The sequence below is a fragment of the Lepidochelys olivacea genome (assembly GCF_965140295.1).
Source record: "Lepidochelys olivacea isolate rLepOli2 genome assembly, chromosome: 5".
NCBI lineage: Eukaryota > Metazoa > Chordata > Testudines > Cheloniidae > Lepidochelys > Lepidochelys olivacea.
Window position 1 is genome coordinate 61,188,268 of NC_140415.1, and position 22,217 is coordinate 61,210,484.

The 22,217-nt window shown below is 40.7% G+C and overlaps 1 protein-coding gene across 1 annotated transcript in view; it reads right to left on the reverse strand.

The window, feature by feature from the left end:
* Positions 1–1,553: 1,553 nt before the first annotated feature.
* MCTP1 (multiple C2 and transmembrane domain containing 1) overlaps positions 1,554–22,217 on the reverse strand; it is a gene marked incomplete at its 5' end in the record, with an annotated part of 448,993 nt that continues 428,329 nt past the window's right edge. The window contains 4 exons of the mRNA XM_084628516.1: positions 1,554–4,743; positions 5,844–5,941; positions 15,672–15,781; positions 20,018–20,127. Coding sequence (XP_084484642.1) covers positions 4,672–4,743; positions 5,844–5,941; positions 15,672–15,781; positions 20,018–20,127 — 390 coding nt within the window. The 3' untranslated portion in view covers positions 1,554–4,671. The remainder of the gene's footprint in view (positions 4,744–5,843; positions 5,942–15,671; positions 15,782–20,017; positions 20,128–22,217) is intronic.

Consider the following 22,217-nt stretch of genomic DNA (forward strand, 5'->3'; position numbering starts at 1 on the left):
TTTAGGTCTGTAATCGAGTGACCGAGGAGATAGAAGTGTTCTCCAAATGGTTTTTGAATGTTATAATTCTTGACGTCTGATTTGTGTCCATTTATTCTTTTACGCAGAGACTGTCCAGTTTGACCAACGTACACAGCAGAGGGGCATTGCTGGCACATGATGGCATATATCACATCGGTGGATGTGCAGGTGAACGAGCCTCTGATAGTGTGGCTGATGTGATTAGGCCCTATGATGGTGTCCCCTGAATAGATATGTGGACACAGTTGTCAACGGGCTTTGTTGCAAGGATAGGTTCCTGGGTTAGTGATTCTGTTGTGTGGTGTGTGGTTGCTGGTGAGTATTTGCTTCAGGTTGGGGGGCTGTCTGTAAGCAAGGACTGGCCTGTCTCCCAAGATCTGTGAGAGCGATGGGTCGTCCTTCAGGATAGGATGTAGATCCTTGATGATGCGTTGGAGAGGTTTTAGTTGGGGGCTGAAGGTGATGGCTAGTGGTGTTCTGTTATTTTCTTTGTTGGTCCTGTCCTGTAGTAGGTGACTTCTGGGTACTCTTCTGGCTCTGTCAATCTGTTTCTTCACTTCAGCAGGTGGGTATTGTAGTTGTAAGAATGCTTGATGGACATCTTGTAGGTGTTTGTCTCTGTCTGAGGGGTTGGAGCAAATGCGGTTGTATCATAGAGCTTGGCTGTAGACAATGGATCGTGTGGTGTGTCCTGGATGGAAGCTGGAGGCATGTAGGTAGGAATAGCGGTCAGTAGGTTTCCTCAGGAAGTCAGTGGTGTCTCGAAGGTAGCTGGGAGTGCTGCTAGCGTAGGGCCTGAGGAGGGAGTCTACATAGCCAGTCAATCCTGCTGTAAGAAGGCCAATGCCTGAGATGATGGGGTGCCCAGGATTTCCAGGATTATGGATGTTGGGTAGCAGATAGAATACTCCTCTACCCATGGCAATGCCCCTCTGCCATGTACGTTGGTCAAACTGGACAGTCTCTGCATAAAAGAATAAATGGACATAAATCAGACATCAAGAATTATAACATTCAAAAACCATTTGGAGAACACTTCAATCTCTTTGGTCACTCGATTACAGACCTAAAAGTTGCAATTCTTCAAGAAAAATACTTCAGAAACAGACTCCAACGAGAGACTGCTGAATTGGAATTAATTTGCAAACTGGATACAGTTAATTTAAGCTTGAATAGAGACTGGGAGTGGATGGGTCATTACCCAAAGTAAAACTATTTCCCCTTGTTTATTCCCCCCCCCCCCCACTGTTCCTAAGACATTCTTGTCAACTGCTGGAAATGGCCTACCTTGATTATGACAACAAAAGGTTTCCCACCCCCTCCCACCCTCCCCCGCTGTCCTGCTGGTAATAGCTCACCTTAAGTGATCACTCTCGTTACAGTGTGTATGGTAACACCCATTGTTTCATGTTCTCTATGTATATAAATCTCCCCACTGTATTTTCCACTGAATGCATCCAATGAAGTGAGCTGTAGCTCACGGAAGCTTATGCTCAAATAAATTTGTTAGGCTCTCTAAGGTGCCACAAGTACTCCTTTTCTTTAAGTCAAGACAAGTCTCCATCGTGGCATCCTATATATCAGATGACCCTCAAAGAGCAAGATTGGAGCCTTAGACAAATCAGTGAGAAACCATGGCGGAGCACTGGCTTTGGCTGCTGCAGGCTTATCCTATATAATGAGGTTGCATTTTTAACCAGTGTTGCTTATGTAAATTTCATTTGCACAATGAGATACTATCTTTAATGCTTCACTCACTTACAGTGTAAGTGGTAACTCTCTACTTTTGATTTTGATCTTGAACAATTTACTACTGTATACTGAAAAATGAAGTTTTCAGTCGGTTCAGCCCATGCTTCTTCCAGCATATAATTCAGAAGAAAACAAGAGTACAGGTTACCAAAGATTGAACCTACTGATCTACTTAATACTGACAGCTTCTTGTTGAATGATCTCACTATACATTAAGCAGTGGAGGCTGTTGTCTCACGTGTATGCCCTTTAAGGGCTAATAAGCCAGGGAGTGACTTTCTGCTACAGACTAGGTCAGGCAGAGGAGGCTGACCTATTCCTCCCTACCCCCGCTGACCAGAAGAGAGGGGAGGGACTATATAAGTCCATGCCAGTGTAGCAAGAGCCCTCTTTTGGGTGAACCAGCACTCACCCTCCCACCAATGGAAGTGGTGAAATACCAGGTATTGGCAGAATATGCTGTGGGCATTGCGGTAGTTGCTTCTGTCTCCCTCCCTGCCCATCAGATTGGCTAAAGTAAAGTGCAGGGGCGGGGGGCTTGTCACTTCCCCACAGCATGTTCAGGGGACAAACATGGAAACAGGAGTTAGGCTAGGATGTCACAACTGCTTATGTAAATGTGGGGCAGCTGTCCAGTGTGGATACTCCATAGCGAAGGGCCAGAGTGATCAGATTAAAGAATACCTCCTTTAAATCCTTTACCAATCCCTTTTAAGGAGCAGAAACAGGTTGTTTAGAGCACCTATGACTTGTACAGGCCGGAACTAATATTGTCCGTAGTCATTGTATGCCCCCCTCCACCCCCCTTTAACCCACGTTTGAGAGGAGGAGGGTGACAGAAGCCCCCTCCCTATAAATTTATGGAATTTCTGCACTTTCATCTGCAAGATACTCCCAGATATTTAAGAATGAAGGTGGCAGCACATTCAACCACGGCATATCTCCTGTCCACCTTCCAGTAGTGTAAATGTTCATAAGGTAGACATTAAATATTAAAAATTCAGTATAGGAAAGTGCACAACAACTGATGGATAAGATAGAGTACAAGGCTTTCAGTACAGCAGAGAAAGTCTGGACACATCAATGGGGGACAAATTTTTATACTTTTGTTTTAATAACTTAATAAAGTCCCATCAATAATGATGCTTTAGTAAGGTTGAGTTGTTTATTAATGGTGTATAGTTCTTAGCAACCAACAGTGACAGGATAGGTATGGGTGCATTTTAAATAGATCACTGTAACATAATGATCTAACTGGAGCACATTTAGGCCAAAGGCTTTTCACAGAAAGGTAATAGGAGTGGCTTTCTTTCAGGCATGTTATACAAACAGAAAGGATCAAAATAGCTCTATTATAAGAAACAGTAATTAGCAACATATCTTTACAACAAAAATAAGTTTCCAAATTAGCTCTCATGAGCAATGCAGTTAATTTAGACACATATATACATTTCCCTGCACACACTATTTCTAAATATCCTTTTCAAATACATATTCCTACAGTAGTGCAATACAACTTTCCCAGCAATCACAACACAAGCCAGCTGCCCCACAAGGTAGGGCACAGAGAATTTCTCATGGCCACAATCCTGCAGTTTCTACTCAAGCAAAATTCCCTGTAACTTTACTAGGAGTGTTGACTAAGAGTCAAACAATTAGGCCCTTAGTTAGTGGATAGTACACTCCTCTGTGGGGAGTTACTTTAGGTGTAGAACTCTCCAGGCAGAGATATGAGAATATATCCCTAAGTATTATTTATACAATGGCTATTAAAATAGTTGAAATGTAAATCATTTTTGTGTGCGTGCTATTTAATTTACAAAATGGACTTTCAGGCAGAGGGGCACGTCTGTATCCGGAGGACTGATTACTTTATTAAATAAAGAAATAAAACTGGTACGTCACTTTTACCATTGCATTTTTCCCTTACACTGTATGTCACACCAGTAACAGGTAATATTATATACCATAAAGCATTTTAATATGACCTTGTAATTAGAAAGCAAAAACATTTTGTGTAACAGTTTAGTATTAAAATTCTTTATATGCACAAATGGTGTTCATAACCTGACACCTGAAGCAATATGGATTTAGTTTGATAGTTCAGTTGTAAAGAAAATACTATGTACTTCATTCACTAAAGTAGTCAGTACAAATTAATATTAGTGGTACATATAAAAAGAGATGCAGTCAGTTATAAACCTGGCAGTATTTTTAGATATATGTATGTATTTTAAAGTCTCTTGATGGAATGATAAAAAAAGGCAGGAATCTCTTCAATTAATGGAGCTCCAGTATGAGATTTGCACTCTGTGTATTTCTCATTAGCTTACAAGCAGCCCAAGTCAGTCTGAATACACTACACCAGAAGTTAACAAGTGTCTAAAGCTTTGATAAAACTTAAATGCAGTAGGTTCCATTACGTTGTATTTCTGTTTAAATATATAAAACATAAAAAACTGTAATGGAAATTGATTGGATAAAAATATTAACATTCAAATAAAACTGCACTTTTTCAAATCAGATTTAAATTTATATTTTTGCAGATTTTATCAGCATGACTTGAATATTTAATTTAATTTTATGTGCCTTCTATCATCAAAGATATTACATATCTACCACTTATTTTACATTAGGTATTTTTATTGTATTATGTTATCAATCACAGGCTTTCCCCACAGCATAACCCATCTTTGAAGCCTTCATCAAATTTGTCTGTACAATGCTAAATATATTTTCAATGATAAATGCCTTTGTACAATATTTACAAATTCTCTCCATTGTGATAAAAAGACAAAATAAATAAAAAGCTTAGAGAAAGGAAATGCTGCCTAGGCTTTGGGCTTTTTCTTTTATCTTCCCCCAGCAGATGCTAGACTCCTCAGGAGATGAAGTTGGCTAGCCGGGATTGTTTCTCTTTCTCTTATTTGGGCTGTGACTGGGATCTTGTTTCAGTTCTTGGTAGTGCACCTGTTTAAACACAACGTTCAGAAAGAAACTGGTCAGGTGGCCACTCATGAGCAGAAAAAAGAGCACTAAAGGAATGAGATTTTTTTTCCTTGGGGGAGAAAAGTGCTATCCTGCTTCAAACCGTATGGGCGCTGCAGCTGGGCTGCAAAAACAACAGAATAATAGATCTGGAGTAAGAAGAAAAATCAGAAATAGGAAGATCCTGCCAGGAAATACAATAAGGTATTGATTTAGTGAAGTCTTTTTGTTTTCCTCACAAAATATTACTATTTATTTACTATTTATTACAATAAAATAATATTGAAAATAAAACAGTATCAAGTTGAAAGAGATCAATAAAAATTCCTTACAATCTGTTATTTAATACATTCTCCAGTAATGCAAAGCCCATAGCATGCAGAGGGGGAGATTCAGACATAATGTATGCAAGTGCAACACCAAGTATAAATTTAACCCAGCATCTGAAAATGTCGAAAGCCTATCCTCTTGATCTACCTAGTGAGTTATGAGAACATGCTGTAACACTTAACAGTTCTTGGAAGATCCCACACCACCATATAAGTGCACTAACTTCATAACACATTTTTTAAAAGGGCAACCTCATCCCCTGTAGTAAATGAAACAGTTTTCACCTTAGAAAAACAGGTGGCAACAACAACCCAAATTCACAATGCTACCACACAATACTGGGCAAAACAGCCTGCCGTTGACTGCACTGTTGAATTTGCTTTTATTACCGGATATCCCTAGTTCTTCTCTTCAGGGGCTGATGGCTTCAGACAGCAGCAATTCCTACAACAAACCCCAGCAATATTTACAAGTCCCTGGTGGTTGCTTAATAGCAACTCCATCACCCACTACCATTTCCTAAATTTTTATAGATTGCCTCTAAAGAGACAACCAAGGCAAAAACTAATTCCCTAACTGGAAGAAGTACAGAAGACTCATCAGCCTGTTTGAGTTTCAGATTCTATGGGCCAGAGAATATAAACTCAAAACAAAATAAAACAGTTTTTAAAATTATAAAAAACAAAGCCATAGAATTATTAAACTAATGTTAAATTGACAACCATATGAGAATTAAAATAATGTATACACACCACTTGTACATCTGAGGGAACTCTGGAAAGGAAGTCAAGTAGCTCATTGTTATCAATTGCATATGGACTGCGAAGTTTCTTTGTAAATTTATTGATGCCTGGAAAAGTGATAGTTCAAACGTTATTAAAATCTCTGGAGTTTTTATATCACCAGTTATTAAAAACACATTTCTGGAAAACTTCTGACAAAGATTTTAAGATACATTTTTAGTATTAACTTAGTGCACTATATACTCAGGCCTGGTCTATATTACAAAGTTAGGGCACCATAGGTTGATTTGCATCGACCTAGTTGTGGCATGTGTCTACACCAAAATGTGTCTCCTGCCAGCATATGCACACCATTACAGTGACGCAATGACACCATCTCCCCAAGTGACACAGTTGACCTACTTAGGGTGAGAGTGCGAGTATAAACACTGCATTTCCTATGTCAACTCTAACTGCTCTCCAGTAGCTGTTCCACAGTGTCCCTACTCCTGCAACAGTGGCCACTCTGGTCACAAACTCCACAGCCAAGAGGTCATAGAGACCCAAAGCTGCCCACCACCTCCTCACCCCTCCTTTAAAATCTGTATGCTTTTGAAATTCCTTTTCCTAACTGCCTCCCTCTTGAGAAACACCTACCAGCTCACTTTTGTTGTGTGCATCAGACCTGGCCAGCTTCAGAGGCACTAGAAGCACTCCTGCTGAGAGCAGGCAAGAAGTTCTGGATCTACTTGTGTGGGGAGAAGAGGCTGTGCAGCACAGCTATGGAACAGCCACAGAAATATTGACAGCTATGTGCAGATTGCACAGGGGATGCTGAAACAGGGCAAGAGAGGGATGAACAGTAGTGGCACCTGACAACAAAGGAACTTTGCCTGGGATACCAGAAGGCAAGGGAGGGCAACAATAAATCTGGTAAAAAGAACAGGAGTACTTGTGGCATCTTAGAGACTAACAAATTTATTTAATTAAATTAGTCTCATAAATTTGTTAGTCTCCAAGGTGCCACAAGTACTCTCTTTTTCTTTTTGAGGATACAGACTAACACGGCTGCTACTCTGAAAATAAATCTGGTGTTGCTCCCAGACCTGCCGTTTAACAACAAACCATGCCATACTCGCTGGTGACCCACCAACACTCTACAGAGCACTGTGAATGCTTTGCTGGAGCTTGAAGACGAGACCCCCCCCTGCTGTGAACAGTGATGAGAGGGCAGATGTGGACTGGAAAGGGGTCATTTTAAATTGTTGGACACAAAGTAATTTTATTTTAAAAATTACTAAAATGATTTAGCTGAGAGAAACAGGAAGCGGTAGGCCAACTCTTACTAATTATTTCTCTGGCTGCCAACACACGGGTATAGCTCCCACTATTTAGTCATGGGGGGTCTTTTACATACTTTAGGGGACACCATGATTAAGGCAAAGAAAAATAATCACAATTATTAATCATTTTATTATTAAAGGAAAAGAAAACAACAAGTAAATCACTGGTGACATCCATTACAATCTCTTGTCTCTCTCTCTCTCTCTCTCTTTGGAGAGCTTTAAAAGAGATTACACCCTGGAGAGTGAACCAGTCCAGGGGCTGCTTTTCTCTTAGTAAGTTAAGACCAAAGTATATTGTTTCCCAGAATTATTGTGAATGCACTTTAGCATCGTATTAGATACTTCAACCAATTATTGTTGCCTCTACATAAACAGCTTAAGGCCAAGTGGATTTTGTTGGTTATTAATAAATAACCAAAAACAGTTTATAATTGGAGAAAGTAAGCAATCTGAATTAATCCTATGAAATCGAAGAAAATATTTAAATTAGTTACCTAGTAGAAGCCATTTCAGGCCAATTAACCAATATTAAGAATCCTAAATCCAATTAAAATCCACTATTTCTCTGTTTGCCAATGTTTAGCCTATCTCCTCTCCAGGAAGTCATGATTTAACCATCTGATGATTAACAGGAGAAAGTTAATATTTTAAGTTACAACAGCATTATAACATACCAATAAAATCATTACAAGGGTCTTGGCAGTATCTTAGTTAACTTTCTCTCACCAAACTAGGTTGATGTTTTGGGGAGGTTTCCTTGGTTTCTTCTCAAATCTTCTGTGTTTTTCCTATCTGTCTGTGTCAGCTTGCGGGATGGATAGGATGGGTTGTGAGGTGCTTGCTGTCTAAGCAGAGTAGCGAGGGTCAGGGTCAGGGGGCTTTATGCATGTGTGAGGTGCTCACTTCAGAGGTTTTACACCCTTCTCCTTCCTATTTTCAAGAAATTATAGGAAACCTTTTGAGGTTTTTAGATTTAAAGTTGATTGCTGTCACCCTTTCAGGGTTGGCTTAGGTGATACTTTCAGCTCTTGAATATGCAGTCTGTTTAATGAGTATGCAGCATTTCTTTAACTGCCTTTGTTCTTGGGGATGGAAAGGTTCAGATATCTTTTAAAATTAAAATTTTCTTTTTGTTCAGTCCATTTTCTAAGATATTAAAAGATAAAACTGAAAATATATTTTTCCAATTGTCCAAAACATTCCTGGTTTTATACAAAAGTTCTGTTCTTAAAACAATTTTTTAAAATTAAATAATTCAAATAGTCTTGAGCTTAAATAATTAAGTGTTGATGACTTTGGAGATTTGATAATTCTATTCCGGAGTAGGTTGAGGGTTTGCTTGTGCACTGCCAGAAATTAATTTCCCATTAATATGAATATCCTATACTTAAATGGCTTCTCACACTAGTTGAGCAAGGGCATTAGATTCCATGTTGGTACATAAACCATTTACACAGCAATGACATCAGGAGCTACATTAGGAAGTTTTCATTTAGTTAACATATTTGGAAGTCTACATTTCACAGACGTGTTTGTCATTTCAACATTTAAGAAATAAACAAAAGTTTAAAACATCTCCAACTAAACATGTTTTTCTCTAAAGTGTTTAAGAACACAAGCAGATTTTCTTGCAAGGAGTATGGGGGTTGGTAGAGCCCACTTTAACTCAACTTATTGCTCTGATAACACACCCTTACATTCCTTTCACAATCATGGTTCTTCCTAAAACATCAAAGTTTACATAGTTTATTTCTTGATGTTTGTTTGTCCGTGGGAAATAAAAACAGAAACCTGGAATTTCTTTGATTAGCTTTAACATTTTGTAACATAACTAGCCAAACATATGTATTTCCAAACATCCTGACTATAACCTTCTTAAAGCTATATCTTAATATTTAGTAAAGGTGCAAACAAGTTTGTAATGACTTAAGAAATTAAGTTGAAATAAATTTATTAATGTAATTTTTGCATCAATATTGAAGTCTTTCTTCCACAAGAAATGGGGTGGGGAGGAGATGTGGCAGGGACCATACTGTGAGGAAGGATCTGTTTGAAACTCTCCTGGAGTCAAGCCAATCCCAGGTGAGTGCAGATGTGCTGATGAAGGGGAAGGGAGCTCAGGTAAGGTAGTATGGTACTCCAGTTACACAATTTACATTAGACCAGTTCCTGTACTCAGGTCTGCTTTTCAATTCTTTCACTTGTTGAGGCAGGCAGGAGGGGGCCATGCAGAATAAATTGTTTATCGGAATAGGGATGTGTCTTCTACCCTCATGAGAGATGTTAATGAAATTTTCATGGAGATATTCTACAATCCTCTTCTGAAAATTCCTACGGAGCACATCCTTGTTTCTTCCCCCACAATAGGAGACCCTTCCCACACCACTCTGCAATAAGTTTGGCTGGCACTGCTGCAGTAAATAGGCTAGCAGCATACAGGACACGGTGGCTTTGGGACGTCAATTGCAGCTGGGTTCTCTGTGCCTTTTTCATCCTCAGCAGTGAGATATCAGCCAAAAAAGGTCACCACTGTCTGTGAAAATAGTGCCATATATTCACTGCACTTTCCTTATACCCGTATCCAGAGAGGGGTGCCAAATAATCAAAGCTTCAGTGCAACAGAACACTCACCATGGTTTGAGCTGCTGAGTGGTGCTGTAGTGAGGTGCTCCAAAGCTAAAGTGACAATGAACATTTCACATTAAAGGTATGTAGGGGGATAATGTAAGATAGTTTTGAGACTTATCTTTCCCTTTCCATTGTGACTGTATATCGGTGCTGTTTCTGTCTGTTTTAATCAGCAAACCCTGGCAAGGTGGTCTGGAAAGGTGCCTGAATGTCTGACCCTGATCAGGAGGCGAAAGAATAGGATTCAGAAGGACATGCTCTCTGACACCCTCCCATCCTCTACTGCCTCAGTTTGTGAACATAGGGCTTGGGAGGAGCCGTATGACCATGAAAGACCGAGAATGGAGAGAGCAGTTGCTGCACAAGAAGGAAAAAGACAGAGGTGCATCGAGAAGCGCACCAGGACATCACGAGTTTGCTCAGGCAACAAAATCAGATGTTGCAAGCAGTATTGACCTACATGCCCAAGATCCTGGACTCAGCAGCCTTTCCAGTCATTGGAGAACTCCATAGTTGCAGCTCCCTACATCCCCCAACATACCAGGTGGCAGCCTAGTCTACATCCTTATCCCTACCACTGCACATGGGCAGGACAAGATGGATCATAGCGACACGTATACAGGCCTGTGAAAACCACACGGTGCATGTGTGGCCACAACCTACTATACCGCAGTAGGTTTTACATACATGAATATTAACCATCACTTTTTACTTTGTATTTTCAAGTATGGTTCACCCTTTTACAATGTTGGTAGAAGGCTTAACTTTGTGTGTTTGTTGGCTCTTTAATTTTGTTGTCTGTTTCTTTGCAAACAAAGTTCTATTTTTGGAGACTCAGTATCTTTATTACTTTACATTACAAAATTCATAGCAGGAAGCAAACACCCACTGATATTTAATCTTCATACACATGACAATCACTTTCATAAAACCATCAGACAACATGATTGTGGTTGACTGTTAAAAGAGAATCTTTTTTTAAGGCCTCCTTTAGCCATATATCTCCAGTTGACTATCAGCCCATGTGTCTGGCTGTTCAAATTCAGCAGACACCCAGTCCAGCCTGACAGTAGCTTTTTCCCCTTCATCCTCACAGATATTATGCAGTACACAAACAGCTATAACGACGGAGATGTTGGCCTTGCTGAGATCCTAGCTAGTGAGTAAACAGCACCAGCATTCCTTCTATCTATCAAAAGCACATTCAGGGGTCTTTACCTGCTGAGTTAGAAGCTGAATCTTTTTTTGGTGCTGTTCAGGTAGCCAGTGTACAGCTTCAAAAGCCAGGGAGCAATGGGTGGGCCAGGTCCCCCAGAATCACTATTAGAATTTCAGCATCACCAGTGGTAATCCAGTGGTCAGGGAAGTACGTTCCTGTTTGTAGCTTTTTGAGAAGTCGTCTGTTCTTAGAGATGAGAGTATCATATTGCTATCAGTTAAGTGTCCCTGGTGATGCACTAGCACTTGCAGAACCATGGAAGAGTATCCCTTTCTGTTGATGTACACAGTGACAAGGTGGATTAATGCCAGAATAGAGAAATGCATGTTGTGTATCACCCCAGTATAGTCTGACAACCTGATTGCTGCAAATCCATCCACTATTTCCTGTACATTACCCAGCATCACAGTCCTGCGTAGCAGGAGTTGCTTAGTGGCCTTACACACTTGATGACAACTGCCTCCACTGTGGATTTTCCAACTCCAAACTGATTGCCAGCTGATGGACAGCAATCTGGCATTGCAAGTTTCCACATCATGATTGCCACTTGCTACTCCTGTTAGAATAGCTCATTTTGATGTCCCTGTACTGGAGGTTTGGGGCAAGCTCAGCACACAGATACTGGAGTGTAGCCTGTTATATCCAAGAGTTCTGAAGCCACTGCTAATCATCCCAAACCTGCATTACAATGAGATCCTATTAATCGGCCCTCATTTCGCAGGCCCATAAGCAGTGATCCACCATCTAGAACGGCTCTGCAAACACCAGCAGCAACCTGGCATTTTTTTTCATCATCCCCATCAGTATCTGGTTATTGTGCTTGAACATCTCTTCATCTTCATCTCTCATCACAATCTTGGTTGTAGTAGTCCTGGTTCAAGTTCTGCAAATACAGGAGAATTGTGCATCCTGTATTAGCAACTCTCATGAGAATGGTGCTGTGCAGGATCCATGCTTCTGCCACAGAGATGGCAGAGACAAAAATGCAGTGCATGAGGCTGTGGGAATTTTTTTAAATGGTGTGAAAATTATAGGATGTCGAAATTATTTCAGGATGGAGAAAGCGACAGGGTGGTAACTTGCCCTCTCGCTCCCAGAAATCCCTAGGCAAATCATTGGTATCTCACAAAGCACCACAAAAATGTCCCAAAAGACACTGGGCTGGGCAGCGGCACAGGGCACACTGGGATACCTATCATAGTGTGCCAGATTTTACATTGATGCAACACTCATGCTGGGTATGTGTAGCACCAACAAAAGAACCCAAGTGCCCAAGCAATATACAAAAGTCAGCAACTATTTCCAGATGCAATTTGCTTTGACGAAACTTTGTAGTGTAGACATGGTATCAGTCTCTAAATGTGCTCATGGAGTATTTTTTTTTCCCCACTAGCCCCTCCTTTAATTTTCATCTTGGCAGTAACACCTAAAGGTGATTGGAAGTTTTCGGATGGAACATTTTTCTGTTAGAAAATGCCAATTTGTCAAAAGCAAAACATTGCGTGGTAACATGTAGATTTTGACACGGGTTCCGATGGAACCCTACCTTGCTAGTCATGTTTCAAAACCTGCCTGCTAGGCACGTTTCAGTGAAAAACCTGCTTGGTTTCCTGCCAGCTTGCCTGCCCAACTCCCCAGCAGCTGGCCCAAAGAATTGCCCCAGGGCTTCCGGGGTCAACAGATCCAGGGAAGCTCTGCCATAATATCAGACTCTTGGGCCAGCTGGCTGCCCAGCCTCTAGAGTCTGGGAAGCAAGCTGCCCAGAGAGCTGGGGAGTCCTGACATCCCACAATATTTCATCCCAGAAACACTCAAACATGATGTTTCTAAAATATGCAATATGTTGATGGGGCTGGCAGGCTCTCTGGCTCCATGGCAGCCTCAACTCTGAACATTCAGGGACTGTCATGGAGCTGGGGATCTTGGAAGCCCCAAAAGCCCTAGCAGCTTCTGATTAAAAAACTGCATGTCAGTTTCAGTCAGCAACCACCAAGGGTCTTGGGGAGCGTATTTCACTCCAGAAATATGTTTTGGTATTTCTGAAATTAAATATTACAGAACTTCATTTCCATGAAAAATTTGGACTCTTTGGCCCGATTGGAACGAATTTTCTGAAAACTCTGACATTACTGCAGAATGGAAATCTGATTTCCTGGTCAGCTCTAGTGTCAACTGTTTTTTTTGTTTGTTTGTTTGTTTTAACCGTTTGGCACTTTACAGTAAATTGAGGTAATGATCTTTACTCCTCTGCTTCAGAACTCTCAGGCTATACTGTCAGATTCAAGCTCCTGTCAGTTTTGTTTAGGGTTTTTTAATACATATTTTGACTTGGGAATATTTTTAGAATGGAAGGTCTGATAGTTCACTTTTCCACACACAAAAAAGCTGTATTGGGTTATTCAAATCAGCAACCAAAGTTCAAAGGCACCACGCCCATCTTCCAAGACTAAGCTAAAACAGCATTTCTAAATTACAATTGCTATTGCATCATTAGACACTGGGTCTGAATCACTCCGGTGGGCTCACTGGGTACTAGCCTGGCAAGACCTAGTTTGTTGGCTGTGGAAACAAAATATGTCCAAAGCAGGGCCCACAGTGGCACAAGCCTCCCAAAATCCCACATCACCCAGAGCAAACTGGGACAGCTCTCAAAATGAACTGAGCCTGCTCTATGGGATTTGGGACCAAGCTAGCTGGGAGATAAGATGATTCAGTTTCTCATTCAGGCAGCCTTTGCTGGTAGATCATCTATGGAACTGTAGCTGGGTTATAAAGCTTCATGCCCTTGGCAGAATGTTTGTAACAGAGCAGCAGTGGTAACGCCACTGGCCTTCCACAGAGTGAATCCACAATCCTACACAACTGCCCTGCAATGCAGGGTGTGAGGAGAGAAGAAAGTTGCACCCTGTGGGGGTGAATTTTTTGGTGTACGTTTTGAAATTCTAGCCCTTACTAAAATTGGTGAATGGGGAATCTTTGAGACCCAGCCACATCCATTTGAGAGGACCCAATTCAGCATGGAGGCACTGAGAAATCAAGTGTCTATCCCAGACCTTCTGAAACTGATCTGTGGACCACCTGTTGGTAAGGAAGAGCTGGCAGACCACATGGAATCAGCTGCTTCTTGGTAGCACGAGAAGAGTCTGGATATCTGTAAAATAGCTATACATAAGGAGGAACAAACCTAGGATCCTCCTGTTAGCTTTATCATATGAAAGGACTAAGAGACAAGCCACCATGACTGGAGACTGCAGCCAGACAAGAGCCACCATTGGAAGAGAAGTGTTCAGGAAGAAGGGAACCAGGCACCATGTGAAAAGGAGTGGGTGAAGCAGAGGATGTACAGCAGTGAGACAGAGAAGAGAAGAAAAGCAAAATGGATGGGAGGGGAGCTGAATGGAGAGCAAGAGGAAATGATGTGATTAAGCCTTTTCAAAACATTTAAGATGAAGCATTTTGATAAGAGCTAAAAATATATCAATACTTTCCTAACATTATTTTTCCATATAAGCAGCTGTGTTAGCCACAGGGATGCTGCACAATTTTGAACAGAATTGGATTGCAGGTGCTCCAGAAGAGACACTGGACAAGTTTGAGAATTGTTAGTTTATGCAGAGGAAAGAGCAAAGAATCCTTTGGAATGAAGAGTCTTGGAGAAAAAGCCTTCTGTGGGTGCAAAAGAGGAAAATGTAGCAATGCAGATGCTATCTGACATTGCATGGAGGAAATTTCTTTAGGAGAAGAGTCACTAAACAGCAGAATGGCCGTATGAATTTGCAAAGCAGCTCAGAAACTACTTTCCTAGAAGTGACCACCTGTCTTTCACTAAAACCAAATAAAAATAAGCATTTGCTTTTCAATGCAGAAAAAATTAATGAGAAGAGGAGTTGAATATACACCAATGAGGGTAGAAACTCCAAATAAAGTGAAAATGTGTGCGAGTTTGCAGGGTTCCATTTCAAGAGCAGTTTTTAAATGAGACCATTTTCTCTGTGCAGGGTGTGTACTTACAGAATGCAGGTACAGCTGCTACAGAGGTGGGTTTGTGTTCAAAATATATGATCGAAAACGCTGAACAATCTTTATAACTGGTATACTGTACAGTAGCTTTTCTAAATCAGTATAAAGAAAATACACAAGCCTATGTGAGAGGTTAAGCTGTCTCCTAAAATACCAAACAAACCAAAACCCCCAACCCACTTTTGTTCATTATCCACCAGTAAAATATCATATGTTTTTGTTCGTCTAAAGGTGACCTTTTAAGCAGGTGTCTAAGCACTGTGTTTACATACACTTTCACAAGATAAAGTGCCGCAGCAAAAACATTGTCCTAAATGCACTATATAGATTGAAATGCTCTGTTTGTGTATAAGTGGTGAAAATAAATCAGAGTAATATCTAGACAAAGCTACACTTTGATATATGAAGAATCCTCCTGGCTACATGTTTATAGTATGATGAAGTTTAGAATGCCAGACAAGAAAAATGCATTTTGCAGGTGGGCCTAAATCTTTACCCAGTTGTGATTTTTAACTAACCTGTCTGTTTCCATCATGGAATAGCTTCATGACCATAAATACTGAAAACTACTGACACTATAACTCATCCCTTAAAAAACAGTTTGTTCTAAGTGGCTCAGACAGTTAAAAAAAAGGCTTTACTTACCCCAGACAAGGACAATGTATCTCAGTGGAATGAAATACAGGATGACTGTGAACACACACAGGGCAACAATTGCCAGCCAGCTTAAGAATGGGACAGTCCAGTTGAATGTACTGAATGAAAAATTAACATAAGTCAGAAGTCTAATCACTTCACAGAACTAATAAGAGACCAAATAACGGGCAGGCAGATTACAACTCTGTAAATGGAACAGGTTTCAGAGTAACAGCCGTGTTAGTCTGTATTCGCAAAAAGAAAAGGAGTACTTGTGGCACCTTAGAGACTAACCAATTTATTTGAGCATGAGCTTTCGTGAGCCTCAGCTCACTTCATCGGATGCATGCCGTGGAAACTGCAGCAGACTTTATTTATACACAGAGAATATGAAAAAATACCTCCTCCCACCCCACTGTCCTGCTGGTAATAGCTTATCTAAAGTGATCCCCCCCCCCCCAGATGCTCTGGTTTAACTTGGATTTAAATTTGGAGAGTGGTCAGTTTGGATGAGCTATTACCAGCAGGAGAGTGAGTTTGTGTGTGTATGGGGGTGGGGGGGATGTGAGAAAACCTGGATTTGTGCAGGGAATAGCTCACCTTAATTATGCACATTGTAGGGAGAATGGTCACTTTGGATGAGCTATTAGCAGCAGGAGAGTGAGTTTGTGTGTGTGGTTTTTGGGAGGGGGGTGAGGGGGTGAGAGAACCTGGATTTGTGCAGGAAATGGCCCAACTTTATTATCATGCACATTGTGTAAAGAGTTGTCACTTTGGATGGGCTATCACCAGCAGGAGAGTGAATTTGTGTGGGGGGGTGGAGGGTGAGAAAACCTGGATTTGTGCTGGAAATGGCCCACCTGATGATCACTTTAGATAAGCTATTACCAGCAGGACAGTGGGGTGGGAGGAGGTATTTTTTCATATTCTCTGTGTATAAATAAAGTCTGCTGCAGTTTCCACGGCATGCATCCGATGAAGTGAGCTGTAGCTCACGAAAGCTCATGCTCAAATAAATTGGTTAGTCTCTAAGGTGCCACAAGTACTCCTTTTCTTTTTGTAAATGGAACAGTCAGTCTTCAGCAGTGAGAGGACTGAAACTGCAAATGAATGCATGGATGCTAAATATGTTGGAGATCTGGGGTTTGATCCCACCCCCTGAGAAGATGAAACTCAGGCTTAGACTCTCTATCCACTCAGGATGGCACCTATCAGCACCTGCATGCAAGCTGAAAACCAATGCTTATGGCCTTAAGAGTTCCAATACTTTCCTCTATTCTAGCCCCAGATCCCTGTCCTCTGTTCACTTGCTCAAACAGAGTACAAGGCATCCCTCCACGCTTAACTGGAATCAGAGTATTATACAGTGCTGCTTGGGTCATCTGATTCTCCCCTGTGCTCTATCTGAAATACATGGTCAGAGAAAGAAATTAAAAGTTGATCAGAGGGCACATCTTTCTCTGTTTAACATATGGCGGCACTCCCTGTCTGATAGTTCAATCACAGTGGGGGAGGACTGAGTGAAAAGCCTGTCTGTGTGCAAGGTAGGCAACCCTTTCACACTACTATTAGTGGGTTAGGGGAAAGGCAGGTATGATGGTTAGTTTTGCTGAAGGTGAGGGACAACATCGGGAGGAAAGGGAAGGAAAAAAGACAGAAGCAGGGCAGCAAAGGAAAGGGAAAAGGGGGTGGGGAGAACAAAAGAAGGGAGTGGTTAAAGAGAAATGAAATTACAATAAGGAAACAAGCTATACCAATCTCAAAAAAATGAGAAGGGCATTATTTGTTCAAAGACAAAGGGAAAACAGAGGGATTGGGCTCCAACAGAAGTTTCAGGGAAATGGGTTGTCACATCAAACCTTCAGATTAAAAAACCCCTAAGTGTGTGCCCCAGATCTCACAGTGTAATACAGATCTGCTGAGCAGCCAGTTTTGTAGAGCCTGAGATGGGGGGAGGAGGGGAGAGAGAGAGAGAGAGAGAGAAGAGAAGGAAATGCCAGCCAACAAGTCTGGAAGCAGCTACTGTGGGTCTCCCACCCCTGAAGTGCAGTGAAGAGATGAAGGCCAGATAGCCAATTTTAAAAAATCCCAAGGGAACTTTTATTAAATGGAGTTTGGTTAAAAGGGATTGTTATATAAAAGTCACCACCACTCCAAGGATGCTCCCTGGCATTTGTCTTCCTATAAGAAAAGTATGCTTTTGGCTCTAAAAAGGTTGACAGTATTCCCTTTAAATTATTATTAATAGACATGTACCCAGATCATTTTGGCTAAATGATTCTGGCTTCTGTGGTTAAATAATTACTGTTGTCTGAATTGCTAGCTATAATTTTTCATAATGATCTCTGGCTTCTTTTGGTTGTGTTTGTCTTTTTCCTCCCCAGCAATTTTGACCTGTCTCCAGAGTGAACATTATGTAAGTGTCAATTGCTGTAGGATCACTCCCTAAATCCTGGGGACACCTGCTCTTTTCCCTTCTTCTGCGTGTATTTGGGGTGAACAGAAGGTTGAGGGTCTGCTCGCATTCTTGTGACTTGTGTTGGGTGCTACGGATCACAGACACCCCATGTGTGGGAACACTGGCTCCTCACTTAGCAAACCTCCTTATGTGCTGTGTTAGCACTGTATTCAGTACAATTTTCCTTTCCTTCCAATGTTCTTTACATTTTTAGGAACAAATTACAAAGATTTATAGGAAGTGTCATTAATCTCACTTATTTAGCAAGTTATGCTGCTTTCTTATACAATGGAGCAAAAAATATCTAATTCCAAAATGCACCATTTAACAAAATAATCAAGATGACTTCCCTGTGCAGCCTTTTAATGAAAAGTTTCTTTCAAAAGGGGGCTTCTTTTTAGAGCTTGCACAATATAAAGTGTCTGTGCCTACCTCTGTGGTGTGCATCTGGCCTGGTTTAAAGTTGCATAATGCACTATTTTACACACATACTCCCACTGGAAGAGCTCTCAGGTTTTCCTTTTAAAGCCTTTGTTCTGAAATTCATAGACTACAACTTTCTGTAACACCATTCTCAGAGTCACAGAATTTAAGGCCAGAAGGGACCATCAGATCACCTAGTATGACCTCCTGTTTATCACAGGTCACCAACACCACCCAAAACCCACACTGTAAACCCAGAACATCTTGATTCTAAAACACTTTCTACTAGCCTATTAAGAGATGACGGAAAGCAGCATTTGAGAGCATGAGAAGCCTCATATGTCCTGTGAACTGGCCACTTGCCAATATGGCATTTCTTCTGATTCACTTCCACTGGGAGTATTTATTTTGTGACTATATCACTGTGCACATATTGCAATCTCATCAACATGCATTATAAATGATCACCTAGGCCAGATTCACCAAATCTAGTACAGAGATGTGTGAAGCCTGGACCCTGGACAGTATTCAAAATGAGGCAGGAAAACAATGCTTTCACTGTCACTCTTCAATTTAGAGTCCATTGAGTGTATCGCAGGAGCCTCGCTGATCGAGACTGTTGAGGGGATGCTCGGAATCAGTGCAGCTCCCTATCTTTTTGGCTGTGCTGCCATAGCAGAAAGGAGGTTGTGAATGCTTTGCACCAAACATTCCATCTTAGGGGGACGTGTACCTGACTTTATGTTGGCAGAAGTCCAGGATGAATTTAGTCCTGTCTTTTAGTTAAGAGAATCTTTATGGAATGTTTCTGGTCTCAAATAATAAACATTAAATTACTCATTCGTTTAACATTTCAAACACATACCAAATTTCCTGAAATGGGCCAGCATCAATCAAAGGCAAACACTGAATAATTTTGTTTTCAAAAACAATCTATACATATGCTGTATAGTTTTAAACACTGCTTATTTTTTAAGATTTAAGTATGTTAGTAAATCATATATTTTATGTACAAAGATTATAAATTACAAATAAAATAGGATGAGAAATTGGTAACCTGATCTAAATAAAACCTTCCTAGTAATAGAATACATGTGTATCTTCAAAATCTCTGAACTCCTTATTTAGGTCTGCTTATTTCTTTTATCATGACTTTGTATTGATTTTTTTAAAATGTCTGGGTTAAAAAGAATGTTATGTCTCTCATCTGAAAGACAGTCTTATTTCTTACTTCAAAGCCACAGTTCTGATTCTTTTCCAATTCATATATTTCTAAATTCCAGAATTAAAATGACAGGACTTTCATGCATCCAAGGGCCAGCATAAAGCAAAGTAAATAATGATGAGATTTAGCAATATATCATCCAAAACTGTCGGCCCCTGCCAAAAGAATATAACATTTTGCAGCTTGGTTGGAGGGAAAAAATGTGAGCACCATCAGAGAGCAATCCAGCACCAACGTGTCAGCACTCACTTCTTTATCCTTTCTCCAAAGGAAGCCACTTCATCAAGGACATTCTGGACACTGACACACACCTCCTGGATGGCATAGAGTTTATTCATAAATCCCTTTTTTTCACTATCCTAAAAAAATAAAAAGGAAGTTGCAGCAATAATTGTGTGAAAACTTTTTTGACCATACTCATTGTCCTATATATTTCTGAAGTAAAATTCAAAATCATACATATTGCAGACATACACAACACTCATCAGTAAAAAGTCAGTATTTAGAAACTCTTACCACATGACAGTATCTTAGAGACCACAATTCTTCCCCTCTACTTTGAATAGAGTGTACAGACAGTGTATAAACTGGGTACATAATGGAGCGAAGTTTCATTTGTCACTAACAGTTTTCTAAATACATATTTCAAAAGTCCAGTTCTCTGGTCAGTGATAAGAGTCAGGCAGCTATATTACAGCTCAGATTTCTGAACTGAACTTTCTTCAGTTGATGCGGGTATCCACATTTCAAGATGATAAAAGCTCCTTTGACCGTACAGGGAGTAAGAAACCAGACACACTTCAGGTCCTAAAGACAGGCTGCTGACCTTAGAAAATGACTTGTCAAGTTTCTGTATATGATTTTTCTCCCCCTCCTCTCATTGTTGGGCAGTGATTACTTTGAATTGGACTGAGACCGTATTGGGAAATGCCAAATGAATTAAATTGAATGTGATAGTAAGGTTTGGAGCTCCTCCCTTCAGCTCTGAATATTACAGAAATACAAAAAGAAACCCTTGCATTGCTGGTCCTCTGCTGCATCCACTATGCTGCTATCATCTTTTAACATTCCAATTAAATGTATAGCCTGCTAGGACGTCCTGGTACATCCACAGCACAGCAGGTGCAGTCTCCCCAGACAAACCTGTATGCACTATTTAGCAGCAGACAGATGTGTGTTTAAATTGTCAGACATACCAGTGACCTCAACACTCATTCCACTGAATTTAGCCAATGAGCATACACCATCTTCCTGTTTCCCCTCTTAATATTCCAAGTGCCAGTGTCAATGCAGTGTATGTAAGTGTACAACTTCCTTACAAAATATTTTGCATAGTTAGCTGTTTTAGAGGCTTGTAATGCGTCAGCCCTAAAAGGAATGAACAATTCCAGGAGAGGTGGCATTCTGTATGATAGTTTGGTGACTTCCTTAGCCAGGTTTCCAAGCTGTATTGGATTTTGATTCATAGAGCCATTACTTTACTTTATCTACATAATAAGATTCCAAGATTGTCACTTTGTGTTGTTCCTCTTTGAAGCCTAGAACATCCGTGTTGTTGTAGCCACGTTGGTCCCGGGATGTTAGAGAGACAAGGTGGGTGAGGTAATGTCTTTTATTGAACCAATTTCTGCTGGTGAGAGAAACAAACTTTCAAGATCACACAGAGCTCTTTCTTCAGGTCTCGGAGAAGAGCAGCTCCGTGTAAACTCGAAAGCTTCTGTCACCAACAGAAGTTGGTCCAATAAAAGGTATTACCTGACCCACCTTCTCTCTGTACAGTCAGTGTGAAGCAATGGAAACAGCTACACGCATGGTTGAGAGTTCTTGTTTTGTTCAGACTATCATCAGGTTCAATAATCACGGACTTGCAGTCTGTGGCCATCCAATTTTTAAGTTCTGAGCCATTTTTCGTCTTTTTTTACACTTTATGAATTATACCCATGTAACAGCATGCACCTAGTGTTAATGTAAAGGTCTAAGTAAGTATACATCCAATTTCATTATCTTTTTCAACTTTTAAGATTCTTTGATCAATTTTTTGTGTGTGTGTGAAATGACCAAAACAGGGTGATCATTTGCCTATGAAAACTAGGAATCATCCCTTACAAGTCCTTTTCATGCTAATGGTTTTACTAACAGCAACATTTTGCCGGTTTTTTTGCCTCCTGAAGGAACTGTCAGTTAGCGGAACAGATGAAACTGACAAGAAGTAGGCTAAGCAGATATGCACCTGAAGGACCACTCCTCACAAGGCATGCCCCATGTTGATACTCTGTTCTCTTCCCCTAGCAGACCTCGCCAAGAATCCTCACCCAGTAGCCACATAGCATCAGATCCATATGTAGTCAGCTTCTACCACTGAGAAATGCTGCATGTAACGACTCTACCACTGCAGCAGCTAAAAGTAATTTTCTCCTGGCCTTTCTCAGAACACACGTGATTCGGAGGT